Source organism: Natator depressus, chromosome 10 (genome assembly GCF_965152275.1).
Source record: "Natator depressus isolate rNatDep1 chromosome 10, rNatDep2.hap1, whole genome shotgun sequence".
NCBI lineage: Eukaryota > Metazoa > Chordata > Testudines > Cheloniidae > Natator > Natator depressus.
In genome coordinates this window covers 54,211,620-54,227,582 of record NC_134243.1, presented here as the reverse complement: position 1 = coordinate 54,227,582, position 15,963 = coordinate 54,211,620, and the positions used below count along the sequence as shown (strand labels likewise).

At 40.6% G+C, this 15,963-nt stretch overlaps 1 protein-coding gene across 1 annotated transcript; it reads left to right on the top strand.

Annotated features, from left to right (window-relative positions):
- The first annotated feature begins 2,337 nt into the window (after positions 1-2,337).
- MPHOSPH10 (M-phase phosphoprotein 10) lies at positions 2,338-14,665 on the top strand. The gene is made up of 11 exons (XM_074964750.1): positions 2,338-2,495; positions 5,187-5,823; positions 6,945-7,090; positions 7,691-7,871; positions 8,199-8,340; positions 8,899-8,966; positions 10,391-10,528; positions 11,629-11,739; positions 11,962-12,069; positions 12,686-12,916; positions 14,510-14,665. The coding sequence occupies exons 1-11, from the start codon at positions 2,416-2,418 to the stop codon at positions 14,648-14,650; spliced, it is 1,983 nt and encodes a 660-aa protein (XP_074820851.1). The 5' UTR covers positions 2,338-2,415; the 3' UTR covers positions 14,651-14,665.
- Positions 14,666-15,963: the final 1,298 nt, after the last annotated feature.

The window sequence follows — 15,963 nt, the reverse complement described above, 5'->3', positions numbered from 1 at the left end:
TATAGTGTCTTCCAAACAAGGTGTATCCCTAAAGCACTTTGCAAAATCCTGCAATTTGTCTCAATCCTGCAATTCCCTTTTTATGGCAAACCCTTCGGTCTGTGAAAATCCTCACTGGATCTACCCATGTGCAGGCAGTATACAGTGTAAAATCCAGGGAATGTTGGTTGAAAGATATTATATGGTAAATAAAAATATTCCATTCAAGAAGTGTAGACTGAGAGGAGGGAAATATTTTGTTTAAAAGAAGGTTTAAAAAGAGGTAAAGATTCAATGACAGAGAGGTATACTTGGACAACTGCTCCAGAAGGTAGGAGCTGCAGAGGAGAAGGCTCTTACACAACTAGTGGTGAGATTATGGGAAAGGACAGAGAGGAGGCGAGTTTTACTTTAGTGCAGGGAGCAGGCAAGGAAATAAACAGGGTATAGTATAAAAATTGTTATACTAGTAACAATGTCCCATACTTTATTTACTATATATTACATAAATATATACAAGTACATTAGTGCCATTACTCTAAAATCCACACTCAAGATTTCTGTCCCCACCATGTACACTCAGCTTATTAAATGAAACTAGTAAAAAAATAAAAGGTCTGTCTGAATAGAATTAATAAAATTGTCAAAATAACTGGATAAAACCATATGGTTTTCTAGACTGCAAGCAAGTTATAATGCCTCTTCCAAAAGTAACTATAGCTGGCATATTGCTTACTGAGAATTTGTTAATTGCTAACAGGCCTTGTGATTTGTCCTTTGGGAATATCTGAGCTTGTCTTGCCATTGCAGGTTCTTAGGGTGTGGGAGGAAAAGAGATCATTGTAGTCTAAGGAAGAACAATTATTTTCTACCTCCAAGTGAAGCAAAAAGGATTTCTGAATCTGTATATAGTGAGTGGGGGGTCAGGGGCTTGTGGAGGACTGGGGGGAGAATTCCATGCAAAGGTGGGTTTTGGGTGAAGAATTCTGGATAAGCATACTTGTATGTGGAAGTGGAGGAGTAGGATTCCTGGGGAGAAGAGTTTGGGGAGGGGGAAGGAAATGGGTAGGGAGTTGGGGAATTTAAAGAGGGGGTAATTGAAAATACCAAAAGGGAGTGTCTGGGGGTAATTGTAAGCAGGGGGTTGCAATAATGGGAATGGGTATCTAATGGGTATCTATCGAAAGGAGAAAGATCAGAGATGAGTGACAGTGCAACACAAAGGGGAAGGGAGCTTGAAAGATTCGGGGATATAGTGAATGTATAAGAGACTGAATTAATGCATGAGAGCATGGGAGATGGATGGGGGAGAGAGGATGTGCTTGAGAGAGCTGTCAAAACACTGCCAATCTTTCATCAAATCCTCCCACTCTCTCTGCTGGGTGTCCAGTTTCATTCTCAAAAGCAAGTCATAGAATATCAGGGTTGGTAGGGACCACAGGAGGTCATCGAGTCCAACCCCCTGCTCAAAGCAGGAGGGATCCCCAATTTTTGGGCCAGATCCCTAAATGGGCCCCTCAAAGATTGAACTCACAACGCTGGGTTTAAGCAGGCCAATGCTCAAACCACCAAGCTATCCTTCCCCAAAGGGATAGCTATGAGGGAAGAGAGAGTAGACCAGAGAGGAAAGGAGGTGGCAGAGAATGGTGGTCTTGGTCACCTACAGACTCAGGACTTATTTGGGGGCACAAGCTATCTTTGCCTATAGAGAAGAAGAACCCACGACCATTTTCAAAATTAAATGAGAAAAACCTTGTAGCCTCCATGCTAGTGTTTTAATAAAACCAATAGAAACTGCCCAATAACACCATGTCTCGAAGTCTGAACAGCCTCCTTTGGGGGCCTTTCTCGAACTCTCCCCTTCCATAGCCTGGCCTCTCCCGCTGCGACAGCATCACGCATCCCGGGAGCTTGGAGGTGGCCCCTGGGGGCGGGAGCTAGGCAGGTGTGACATTGGCAGCGCAGTGAAGGGCCTAGACAGGGCCTGCCGAGACTGAGAGTGGGGGGCAGAGCAGCCTCCTGGGGCGCGAGAAGGGCCGTGTGGGCAGGAGCTGGGCCCGGCCGCGTAACCCAGGTGGTGCAGGGGGCAGTGCGGTTTCCGTGGCACCTGGAGCCTCTCCTCTGTGATACATTTGAAAGCTGTTTTGGAAGCTACTCCCGTGGGGGCAGGAATTTGCTGGCGTGAACGAGTCCCTAGGCCTCGCAATCCCTTCCCCTTCCGCGAGGGTGTCCCACCCTGCGGCACACGCGGCCGCCCGGCCGCGGACGAGGGAGGATCCCGAGGCGGAACCCTTGCGAGGCGGAACCTTTCTGCCAGTGCCCGCGTTGGGGTCTGGAGCGGGTCGGCGGACTTGTTCGCCGGAGCCCCGGTGTGCCTGAGGCCCCGCCTCCCGACCTCTTCCCATGTGGATCTGAGGCTCCGAGTAGAGACTGAAGATGGCGGCGCCCAGTCAACGGTTGGAGGCGTGTCTGAAGCTGCTAGGTGCTGCCGCGGCGCAGCCGGAGCGCTTCCTCAGGTGAAACTCCCTACCGCGCCCCCCCTTCAGGAAGCCCCGGCTCGGGGGCAGGCCGCCGCCGCGGCTCCTCTGGCTGCTCATCCCCTGGCCCGCTGTGGGCGCTCCTTCTGATAACCCGTCCTGCTCCCTCCCCTCATCCCAGGGGAGAGCTTCAGACCCCGGGCACACCCCCTGCTTTGCTCCCTCTGTGCCTTCCCTGGGTAACGACGTACTGCGGACCCATTGCCAGCCCCACTCGTGGGGAGGGAGGGGGATGGTCCTAGCTCCCTGGGGTTTTTGCCAGGCGAGCACCAGGCCTCCTGTTCTGCTGTTTGGAGTGACCCAGTTATTTTCTTGATGACTATTATTTTATTGTATTTCTAAAGCACTTTGGGGCCACAGTCATAGATCAGGACCCTATTGTGCTCGGTGCTGTACAAATACCTTCATAAAAAAATAAAAGCAAGTCTCTAGCACTCATGGTTGAAGGGGAAAGCTTGCAAATGTGATCTAAATATAATGTAAAAGTTTGGAAACAAGAAAGACTTTTTAAAATCTCATTTTTAAGACAATTTCTTGATTTTGAGGACTTGATTTGTGATTTTTCAAGACTCAGGACTGGCAGTTCTTTGTTAATTAGCCCACCCAACCTTGTTTTCTGTGTTAGAAAGTGTCTATAAGTTTCACTTGCATGATTAAAACGAACAGTTTTATTTCTATAAATTAAACAAACTTTAAATGGGCCTAATTCTGTTTTTTGTCATTTAAGGAAAGATTTAATTTAGGTATATGTTAAAGCTCAGACAATTCTATGGTCTTCTGTTGATGTGATGATTGAATTAAGCTTAAAAAAGGGACTTTAAATCTCTTTGAAACACAGAGAAAAATCCTTTTTAGCAACAGGGAGATATTTTAAAAACTACTTATACAAGGATTTCCTCATTTACATGTGAGGAAGACTTGGGGCATGTCTGAATTCTACACAGCAACTGCAACTTAGGCCCTGATTCCACAATTGGATGGCACTCTGCATGGATCTGGTTGCAGGATTGGGGACCTTAGGTTTTATCCTGTGAGAATTTCCATTATGATCCCTTTGGGTTTTTTATGAGCTATTTTGAATAGATTACCAAGAATATATTTAGAATTTGAAGAAGATTTACAAACAAATATATTTTGAGAAAAAGATGACAAACTAGTTAATCCCTAAGCAAATTTTTGGTAAGGGAAACTATAGTATAGTTAAGGCGATATCCCCCTTGCTCAGATGCTAGGTGGAGGTGTGCAGGCACCGCCCGCGCAGCTCCCATTGGCCACAGTTCCTGACCAATGGGAGTTGCAAAGCCAGTGCGCTGGGTGGAGGCAGTGTGAAGAACTGCCTGGCCATGCCTCTGCTTAGCACAGAGGTGGGGAAACTTTTTGGCTTGAGGGCCACATCGGGGTTGCGAAACTGTATGGAGGGCTGGGTAGGGAAGGCTGTGCCTCCCCAAACAGTCTGGCCCCCGCCCCGTATCCGCCCCTCCCATTCCTGCCCCCTTCAGAACCACCGACCCACCCAACCCCCCACCTCCTTGTTCCCTGACTGCCCCCTCCCAGGACCCCCCTCCCCCTCAGGACCCCACTCTCTATCCAATGCTCCCTGTCCCCTGACTGCCCCAACCCCTGTCCACACTCCCTGTCCCCTGACAGGCCTCCTCCCACCCCCCCCCCCCACTGCCAAGCCTATCCAACCCCCCCGTCCCTGACCACCCCCCGAACCTCTGCCCCATCCAACCGCTCCCTGTCCCCTGATCACCCCCCGGGACCCCCTGCTCCTTATCCAGCCCCCTCCCCCCACCCCCTTACCATGCTGCTCAGAGCAGCAGGACTAGTAGCTGCGACGCTGTGCTGCCTGGCAGGAGCCATCCATGTTGCCAAGAGTGCTGGCGGTGCGGCAAGCTGAGGCTATGGGGGAAGGGGAAGCAGGGGAGGAGCCGGGGGCTAGCCTCCCTGGCTGGGAGCTCAGGGGCAGGGTGGTCCCGCGAGCCTTAGTTTGCCCACCTCTGGCCTAGCAGCTGAGCGAGGAGGATGTTGCCACTTCTGGGGAGCCCCCCAGATAAGTGTTGCCCAGTGCCCGCCTCGCCCGTCCCATGCCCTAAACCCCTCCCACACTCAAACTGATACTGCAGAGGGCGAGGGGCGGTGGCCCAAGATTGCCCCAGCAGCGGCCGGTGCAACTGGTGCAGTGGCTGCTTTAGCTGCCTCTGAGCCAGGTGCACCAGTCACTGCAGAAGTCACGGAAAGTCACCGAATCCGTGACAAACCTGCAGCCTTAACTATGGTCCGTTTTATTTCAGTATCTCTAGGTATGTGTTACATGTTTTAAAACTTGACCTTAACTATATACTTTAATTTCAAGAAATTTTACTAATAGGACTGCAAATGCCCTGTAATAAACAAAGTAAAGCCTGCAATTGTTGAAGGGCAACCAGGCGTTTGCTGCAAAAACACTGAACAGATGTAAAGGGAGCATCAGAGGAACCATTTGGTAAACCCAATAACTAAACTCCACAAGTATCTAAAAAAGAAACAATCTTAAGACTATACAAGTTTCCCTTTGTAAAAATGCATTTGTCGTAACTCAGATCGCTTTCTAATTGACTTTTGAATTTTAACATTTTTTCAGTTTGCTATCATTATGTGCAGTGATGTTTTTAATTTTGTTTTTATCAGTGTGCAAGATGGACTGGCTGCAGACTTCAGTTCATTGACAAAGACTCTTTATGATTTGCATAAAGCACTAGGGACAAAACTAGTGCGTGGGAGTCCTTTAAAAGAACTGGTAATAGAAAACTTTGATGAAGAACAGATCTGGCAACAAATAGAGCTACAGAATAATGCAGTTCTAGACTACTTCAAGAAAGCTGTTGTTAGAGATGTTAAAGACAAAGATCTCTACCTTTTCCCAGCCCAAGAAGAGGATGACTTTGAGGCAGACACTAGCAGTGATAAGCAAATGGAACAAGAAGATAGCACGGAAGCAGAACCTGCCCGTATTGAAGATGAAAGTGAGGGTAAAAAAAAGCAAAGTAAATCCAAAGTAAGGAAAAGGCAGATATGTAGTGATGAGGATTCAGATGTTGACGAGCTAGAGCAACAGGTTCAAAAGTTGAAGAAGAGTACCTGGAAAAAATCAAGAGAAAAATCCGTAGTGGATGATAAATTTTTCAGCTTGGCTGAGATGGAAGCCTTTTTGGAAGATGTAGAGAAAGAAGAAAGCATGAAGAAGGATGATGAGGAGGAGATTGATTATTTTGAAGATATTCTTTCTGATGAGGATGAAGAAGAATCTGAAAAAGATAAAATCAAGGTAAGGATATATGCATCCAGAATTAGAAACACTTTTGTCACAAGCCATTAGAATTTAAATTACCTTAAAAAACTGACAGGAAATGGAAATTGTAGTTCAAATTGGAAACAAAATGCAGACTTTTAAAAAAAAGTGTAATTAACCATTGAAACAATTTAACAAGGTTTTGGTGGGTTCTCATTACTTGAAATCTTAAGATCAAGATCAGATGCCAAAAGAGATACTGTAGTTCAACCACAAATTAATGGGCTGAAAGCAGGAATTACTAGATGAAATTCTATAGCCTGTATTATGCAGGAGATCGGACTAGATGACCATAATGGTCCCTTCTGGACTTAAAAATCTGTGGATCTATTAACATATATTATCATAAATATCTGGGATCAAATAAACAAGTCCCTACCCTGAAGTGTTTACAACCTACATTTGGATGGATCTTCATGCCTGTGCAGCATCTTACTGAAGTCACTGGGACTCTTCATGAGCATAGGAGTCTGCCCATGTGGATCAAATAGCAGAAATAGGGCCCAACTTAAGACAAAACAGGTGAAGCTGATAAACTCTGATAGGTAGAGAGAGGAAAGGACAGGGTCCCATGGTCACTTGGGTGAGTAGTATGCATGTCATAAGGGTAAGGCTGTGAAGAAACTTGAGCTGCTGTATTCTGGCTTGAAAATTACTTTCAGACTTTCTTAACTAACGTTGCTTGTGACAATTCTGTTCTTTCAGTATCTTATTTGTGATGTAATAAGAGAGAAGAACAAGGTGCTTCTGGAAGTGATAAACCAATGCATGTTGGAGCCATATGTTATGCTGTCAGGGACTTATGAGTTATCCCAGCTCAACAAATATGTCAGTTGTTAAAATCCACTGCTTTTCCACTCCTTGGTCTCTGAGTAAATTAAAATAGAATTGACTATTAGTTGATGACATTAAAATGTCTCACTTGGACTAAGGCCCCTGTCTACCAGACCAATGGTTAATGCTGAAATCCATTGAATTCCCATTGCAGATCTTACACTGTAGGTATATATAACATGGTCCTCGTGGTAACGGAAGATTCTTATTCACTTAGACTTGTCACTTTCACTGGGTAACCTCTTATTTTCTCTTCTCCCCAGCCCGTTAAAAGTTCTAGAAATTTGAAATATAAAGATTTCTTTGACCCTATTGATGACAATGGTGACCTAGCTAATGATAGTGAAAATAATCAGAATGATGAAGGTGACACTGAAGAGGAGGAGGATGAAGAAGGCATTTTTGATGAGTATGTACACTTGAACGATTTGTAACTGTTCTATGGGATCTGCCAGTTATTTGAATTGTCACTGACAATGTGACATCATCTCTTAAACAGAAAATAAAATGGAAATTTAGGAATTTATTTGGCAGAGATAATACTATTATATTAAGGAAGGAGTAGTCTTTTAAAAGTTGTAGGAAGTATTTCATTATCTGTTAATGTACTTGTTTTTGTCTTTCTGTAATGTCAGTGTAACGTGTTCACTAATTAACTACTTTTTGACTGAGAAAAGAAGAGTCATTAGACTGTTCTATTGTTGCCCTGTGGGATTTGAGTAAATGACTTTAAATGAATTATGTATTGCTTCACCTGGGGAGGCATATCTCCACTACATATGTAGCAGGTCACGCAAAAGCCTACTTTTAGGGTTATGTTAGGTCTTAAGGAAAGTGCAGTAAAAGTTTTGGGAATCTCTGAAAATGTATTATACTAGTTGCAATAGTAGGTGGGAAACATCATTATTAAAAAGGGGGAGTTTTTTTACCTGTGGCTTCTATAATATATTAATAAATGTCACAAGCATGTACTATTTCCATTTATATAATGGCATTTTAATGTTTATAGGATTGAGGAAAATAATGAAATGGATGTAATGGAACAGAATGTGAAAACTAAAGAAGTCTATAAAAAAGTTACTTTTAACTTACCAGAGGACAATGAAAAAGAAGACGATACAGATATACCAGATGAGAAGAGAACTGATCTCATTGGAATAAAATCTTCTTTTGAGAAAAGGCAGGAAAAGGTAATTAAGATGTTCTAGTACCCCTTCATGAGCAATTGATTTGAAATTTTCCACTAAAACTTGAGCCAAAGCCATGTATGTTAATAAGTTGATTGTATTTGTAAATATCATTAAGTTGTCTGAAAGCGTCAGAAAATTTTTAGACGAAATGATCAAATAGTGGCGTATTTACAGAAAGATAAGGCAAAAGGTGTGCAAAGAATCTAGAAATACTGGAGTAATTAGTCATATTCTTTACTCTAACTTGATTTCCCTTTGGTTGTTGCTAAACACGTGCATTTAACTTTTTTAAAAAATTTTTAACTTTCAGGAAATTTTATCTTTCAGATGCATGAGAAAATTAAATCTCTCGAAAAGGAGTTGTTGGAGGAAAAACCTTGGCAGCTTACAGGAGAAGTGACTGGACAAAAACGACCTGAAAACAGCCTTTTGGAGGAATCTTTGCTCTTTGACCATGCGGTCAGAATGGGTAAATACAGTTATGCTAAATTTCAGACATTATGCTAGGTAATTTGTTTGTTTTACTGGTGTCTGTTTTCCCCCCCTGCATCCTCCCTCCACCATCCTTTTAAACTTGCCAAACATTGCCCAAACAATGACTAAACCTGAATATTTATAAGGCCATATTTTCCCCCATAGAAATGTTATTGCCTCACCTGTTTGTTGAACTTTCAGATGTAAACTAAACTTTATCATATGAGAATGACCCATTGTTTGTGTCCACTTATTTATAGGGCAAACACAACTTGGTTATCCTTCTCAAACTTTCATACTATGCAATTTTTCCTGAGGAAATAAACCTACTAGCTTACCTAGTCAATCTTCATTCCAGGCCAACATGCCTCTCTAAAGTACTGTATATATTTTCTAGCATTTTTGTCAGTCTTTTGTTTTTATTTATAGAACAAGAGGTACCAGTTAAAATCAATGCAAAAATAATATCTCCAGAACTGTTAATCTCCTTTTCATTTAATGAATTATTTAGTTTCTAAATACTTTAAACTTGCTGGTTTTTTTGCACTCTTAGCTCCTGTGATCACAGAGGAAACCACCTTTCAGCTTGAGGATATTATCAAACAGAGGATAAAAGATCAGGTTAATAAGATTTGACTTCCTCTTTGTTTTATTTGGAAACGTAAATATTTCAACAAAAACAAACCCTAAACACTGTCTGATACATTCAAATGTACTTGTATTGAGTTGGAGTTTTGGGGGCACAGGAATGAATTCTAAGCATGAGTTTAAGGTCCTTAGTTTTTTAGATATCAGTTTGTCTCCTGAGCATTTCCGGAAGAAACAAAATATCTGAATATTGCTTTTGCTTAATGCTGATAGTGTATTCTTAATGATTCCATTCTGTATCCTTTTGGGTGCTATAACTAAGGCTGCATGTCTGTCATGGATTCCGTGACTTCTGCAGCGGCCAGAGCAGATCAGGCAGCTCTGGAGACAGCTGCACTGGCCGCTGCTGGAGCAGTCTCGGGCCACCGTGCGTGTGTGCAGCATCCCACCCCCACCCTGCAGCAGTTTGGATGGGGGCTCAGGGCAGGGGGTTGGGGTGCAGGGCGGTGCTTATCTTGGGGGGGGGGGGGGGGGACGACTCCCTGGAAGCGGCCAGCACGTTCCTGCAGCTCCTAGCACCCCACCACCACCACCACACACACCCCAGCACCAGCAGCGCCCCTGGGCCGCCACTCGCAGAACACCCCCAGCTCAAGTTTTAATTTAATTATATAGTAAAAGTCATGGACAGCTCACGGGCTATGAATTTTTGTTTACTACCTGTGACTTGTCCATGACTTTTTTTTACGAAAAAATACCCATGACTAAAACATAGTCATAGCTATAACATATGTCAATTAGATAGATAATTAAAATTACCCTCACAGTTTACAGATTCAACTATAAAAGGACTACTTTGGAGTTGTGTACATGGAATTTATATAATGGATATGCAAATCTCTATTTAATAATCTCTACTTGGAATATTGACCAAGAATAATATTTTTCAGAATATATTAAACAGATCCTGTAGGTAAATAAGTATAGTATAATAGAATTTTTTAATTTTAATTGCACAGAAATCATATTGCTATTTATAATTCATATAAAAGTACTTTCAAAATTTTATCCTTGGTTGTTAATTAGTGTACCATCTTCAGTTGTATCAATACAAAACAAGACTGGCGAGTAGGTGACGGTGTGTATGCTTCAATCTTGTTTGACAGGGTGTGAGCTTTTTTGGACTAAATACAGTTCCTTTAAAAGATACTATCTTAACTATAGTGTGGTGTTAGCAGATTTAGTAATTGCCAAAGTTGTGGCAAAATAAAAGGTAGCTTCCATTGTATAAGAAAAATTGCCCTTTGCTGTTAGGTTCAATGCGATGTTGGAAAATCAAGTTAATGTGCTAGCTGAAACAACAAATGAGATGTCTGATAGAACATGATGTATAAAAATGATCTATTAAAGCTTATTTGATGCAACTGCATCTTAACTATTTTATGGTTTTGTCTTAGGCTTGGGATGATGTAATACGTAAAGAAAAACCAAAAGAAGATGCCTTTGAATACAAGAAGCGTCTAACTCTGGATCATGAAAAGAGCAAATTGAGTCTTGCTGAAATCTATGAGCAGGAGTATTTGACACTCAACCAAGTAAGTTATGATAATGGAGACACACTCACACTGCCATTGCTGTTGGTTGGAAAAATCCAATAGTGACTGCTTGAAAGTTATATTTTTTATTTTTAAACACTGAACTGCCATGAGTATTGGGAAATCCTGATATGTTCAATCAGTACAACCAGGGCAGCTGAACTGATACCAAAAATTCAACATATACTATTAAATTTGCACAAATATTGACAAGACTGACTCATTGTCTTAAAATGTGGCATAAAAATTATAGAAAGAAGTAACATTCTGGAACAGTGATTGCTTTAAAAAAGGTCCATCGGGAGATTAATACTGGACCATCTTTTGCGTAAATCATATTTGATACAATTGTTCTCCTATTTTGCTTAAGCCACTCCAGTTTGTACCATCAGAATAATTATTTTGCTGAACCCTTTGAGTTCACAGATAATGCAAAAATCAAAAATATTAAGAGTTCATTAAATCTTAGACTTGATCTTATAAGGCCTTTGTTTTAATCTTCTTTACTACATCTAATGGGAGTGTGAAGCAACACAGAAATTCACATGTGAATTTGGTTTAAATTGAATGAATAGGAGCCTAAGCTTCCCCAGTGTCCCCTTCTCTAGCCAACTTCACATGATATTTGAGCTGCACAACCACTTACCAATGTGAAACATCATCCCAGAATTTAATCCACTGAGTCTGAGGCTCTGGGCTCCTCAGAGACTCAGAACGCCCCTCAGAGGTTTTTTTTTCAAACGCACAAGTAAGAGTTAAGTACCTACCTCCCCTTGATTTTCAGTGGAAGTTGGGTGCCTGATTCTCACTTCTCTTTGGAAATCTTCCCCTCAGCTGTTCACATATTGAAGATCATCTGAAGCCTCTGTGGCTCAGTGTACCCATCTATAGTACAAATCTGTGGATATCCGCTTTATATCCATGGCCCATGTTTGGGGATCAGATGCAGATACAAATTTTGTATCTGTGCAGGGCTTTACCCATCTGAAAAATGGATATAAACTGTGTATTGCAGCTATAATGTAAAGTGCTCTAATATCTTTATATGCAAGTTTCTCTATAACTGATTTTGCTATTAATATTATTATTTTTATTAACAGCAAAAAACTGAAGAGGAAGAAAATCCTGAACACGTAGAAATTCAGAAAATGATGGACTCGCTCTTCCTAAAATTGGATGCTCTTTCCAACTTCCACTTCACACCTAAACCAGTGAGTCCATTAGTTTTCACACTTCATACAATCAAATATGTTTGGGAAATAGGCAGTAAAGTGAGGGATACTTCCAATGCAATTGCTTGTTGAGTATTTCAGAAACATATTATAATCAGCCTTAATATAAATGGAAATGTATTTAATGTGACTTAATTCAGTTAGTAATATATTGCTGTGACATGATATTCATGTACATAAATGACATTTCCTTCTTTCTAGCCCGTGCCAGAGGTTAAAATCATCTCAAATCTTCCAGCTATAATTATGGAGGAAGTAGCACCAGTTAGTGTTAGTGATGCAGCTCTCCTGGCTCCAGAGGAGGTTAAGGTAAGAAATTTAATCAAGAGCTGCAGACAGGGTTCCTTTTGTGTCTGCACACTGAGGGTATCCTGCACCCTCAGAACAGAGAACTCATTTTCTGTGACATTCTTCTCTTGGAACCCCCTTCATAGAGATTTAAGGATTTCCAGCACAGTGAAGTCAAAGGAGCTAGCTTGGCTTAACTAGATTTGACTGCTTTCCTCACCACCTGCTGAGCTTCCTTTTCTGCATAGGTTATTCTGTTTTTGAAAACTACCCTACTATGTAGACTGTTTGACTGCCTAATACAGATTAAACAATACATTTCTTAACTATAAAAAGAGTATTACCCTATCTTTAGTTTTAGACAGTTACTCATCTGTCTTTGTTTTCCCGTGTGTGTGTGTGTGTGTATGTGTGTATATATATATTATATTACTAACTCAGGCACATTCTCAGCCGCAGGAAGCTGGGTACAGGAGAGAGGAAATAAACACACAGACTGCTTTGCGTGGGAGATGAATAGTGCTACTTCTGCTGGCTAGTCAATGAGATGTATAGCAAGGGTAGCCATTCTGTTTGTACTCGTCACTAGCCTAGGTGGCATAATTTTGGATCCAAAAGTGCTGTTATGTCTCTCTAGGAAAAGAGTAAAGCTGGAGATGTGAAAACAGATGCAGAAAAGACTGCCACAGACAAAAAACGAGAACGAAGAAAGAAGAAGCTTCACAGACGTATGAAGCTAAGGGAGAAGAAGCAGCGTCAAAAACTCCTGGAAAAAACAAAACCAGAACAAGGTGCACAACTCAGCAAACAAGCTGTGGCGGCAAAATTAAAAAAGCTCACCAAAGAAGGCAAAACAACTTTGCTCAAGGTAAGACTGCCTTACATAGTCTAGTAGTAAATTTCAAATGTCTATGTAGTAATTTAATTGGAAAGTGCAATTGACAAATGTTTTAGATGTGGTTTTTTTGTTTTTTTTTTGGAAATGTAACTCTCAGTGCTGGGCCGCACACCAGCTGCTTTGTCCCATCCTGTTCCCTGCCCCCATCTCTGGTGTAAAGCAACCCTGCACCCAAATAGCATGCACTGTCACAGGAGCTCCTATGCCATCATCTTTCCTCTGCAACCAGCTCCTGGGTTGTGGTTGGGGGCATTCCTGCACCCTGGTAGACTCCAGCTTCTGTATTGATTCCTTGGGATGTTAAGGCTATTTTAACCTGTGCCAGGGACTAGCCCTGTCCAAATCAACTACTGGTATTGGTAGAAGACAATGGATGCCTTTTTATTCATACCTGGGCTGAGCACTTCTCTGACAGAGAATGTGGCCCAACGTATCAATATTTAATTTCAAAACCAAGAGAAGTCTGACCAGTTATGTTTGTTTGATATTTGCAGTGTTTGTGTTATATTTGTGTTATCTGTTCTATAGTTTTTTGTTTTTTTACGTTGAATATGGTGGTTTTTAAATGATAGCATCTGTGTAAATATTCCTTTCTTCTGCAATTACTATATTCACATGAGGATATCATAATAATTAAAGGCATCTTGCCCATTCCTTTAGTATGTGCAAATAATTTAATCTGTGGATCCAGCAAAGAAAATACGAACTGTAAAACAGTTATTTTGGAATGAATGTTTAATCTAAAGTATACGTGACCCGCACTCTTTATATTCTGTGCTGCTTTATTTCAAAGTTCACAACCTGAGCTGCAGTCTTGGAAAAAAATTGCACAAATTTTTGTGCAAACAAGTGCTTATTTTTATGCATATGAGTAGTCCCATCAAACTCAATGGAATTACTTGCATGCTTAAGTATTTGGATGATCAGGACCCTAGCTAGTTCCTCCTGAGCTTTAGAGAGATAATTCAGAATACTACTTTTATGTTGTTTTTTGTTTGAATTTATATGTTACAAGAACAAATACTTGTATGGGACTTCTGTAATACCAAATATTGATCTTGTATCTTGAATGTAGTAAAATATTAAATCTATATAGTTCCTGAGGGGTTTACCATGTAAAAGAGACCATTAATTCCTAATATTAGAGGTTTTTAAAACAGTGAAAAGAATATGGAAAGTAGTTATCCTTAATACATCTAAAACATTTGTACTTTTGCACTTTTTTTATTTTTGTAAAAGCAATATATGTGTATTTCTCTAGAGGGGACTGATAATATCCAAGGATTCACTCCTGGATTTGCATATATACCTCTCAACATTAATAGGTGTTAAGCATGTGCATGAAGAGGGAACACATCCCTTATCTTTTGAAATTATGATATGACACAAACCCAGGATGGCATAACAGCTGTCTGCAAATCAGTTATCAATTAGATTATAAGTATGGTATATTTAAAATAAAAAAGGTTGTTTAACTTGTAATTGTGTAGTTACATCAGTCCAGTCTGTTGGAACATTTGCTAGCTTGTCCTTTATTATAATAAACACTTTGTCTATTGACAGGATGAAGGTAAAGACAGGGCTTTGAAATCATCTCGAGCATTCTTTTCTCAATTACAAGATCAAGTAAAAATGCAAATCAAAGGTGCAAAGAAAATACAGAAGACACAGCAAGAAATTTCTGCTCAAAAACTTAAATTATAATACATTTTATACATGCTATACCTTGTATATATTAAAGTAAATGTTTCTAATTTGTTAACATTGCACTTTGAATAATAGATTTTTATTTTATATAATGCTAGAAAATCTTCTGTAAGTTGAAGTTCAGTTGAGTGTCCTGCTGCAAGTGATGAAAATGTGCTAGACCTTTCATGCTCTTTCTTTCAGCCTTCTACTTACTTTTTTTCTGCTGGGAATTCAGTCTCTTTCGTCTTCCTCTAAAAGAAAAGCCTCAAATAATAGGCAGATAAATAATCACAACGTATCTGTGAAAATTCAGTATTTTTATATACAGTAGAACCTCAGAGTTACGAACACTTCAGGAATGGAGGTTGTTTGTAACTATGAACAAAAGGTTATGGTTCTTTCAAAAGTTTACAACTGAACATTGACTTAATACAGCTTTGAAACTTTACTATGCAGAAGAAAATTGCTGCTTTTAATCGCCTTAAATGAAACAAGCACAGAAACAGTTTCTTTACCTTGTCAAATATTTTTTTTTTAACTTTCCTTTTTTTAGTAGTTTACATTAACACAGCACTATACTGTGTTTACTTTTTTTGGGCGGGGGGGAGGATCTCTGCTGCTACCTGATTGCATACTTATGGTTCCAAATGATGTGTGGGGTTGACTGGCCAGTTTGTAACTCTGGTGTTCGTTACTCTGAGGTTCTAGTGTATTTGTCTCAAAATTATTCCCTTCTTACCTCTCCCCATGTACGCAGAAAAGAGTGGGGAAAGGGAGATTTAATAATTGCCTAAATCCAATGTTTTAGTATATCTGAGAACCTTAGTAGTGGATGGATTTTACTATTCAGCACTTGTCTGTTGTAGCCCTGTCTAAAGATGCTCTTCAGGAAATAAAGGATGAATAGTAACTTACTGAACCATTTAAAAAAGGAGGACTTGTGGCACCTTCGAGACTAACCAATTTATTTGAGCATAAGCTTTCGTGAGCTACAGCTCACTTCATCGGATGATCCGATGAAGTGAGCTGTAGCTCACGAAAGCTTATGCTCAAATAAATTGGTTAGTCTCGAAGGTGCCACAAGTCCTCCTTTTTTTTTTTTTTTGCGGATACAGACTAACACGACTGCTACTCTGAAAAATGAACCATTTAAGTGTCCCTATACTAGATGTCTTAGGTTATTTCTGCCCCATCAAATTTAACCTTTTAGCTGCAGTCGCAGTTCTTATAACCTTAGCTTCTGAAGTGTTACAGTATTTAATTTGCTGGTATTCAGAAGAAAGATGATCAAAACTTAGTTCTAGATCAGTGTATGTGTGACTCGGAAT

What these genes read in the sequence shown, in the direction of transcription:
- MPHOSPH10 (XM_074964750.1), top strand. Translation starts at nt 2,416, where the DNA reads ATGGCGGCGCCCAGTCAACGGTTGGAGGCGTGTCTGAAGCTGCTAGGT. An exon ending in AGTATTTGACACTCAACCAA is followed by an intron (nt 10,529 to 11,628) that starts GTAAGTTATGAT and finishes TTTTATTAACAG; the next exon opens with CAAAAAACTGAAGAGGAAGA. An exon ending in TCCACTTCACACCTAAACCA is followed by an intron (nt 11,740 to 11,961) that starts GTGAGTCCATTA and finishes CCTTCTTTCTAG; the next exon opens with CCCGTGCCAGAGGTTAAAAT.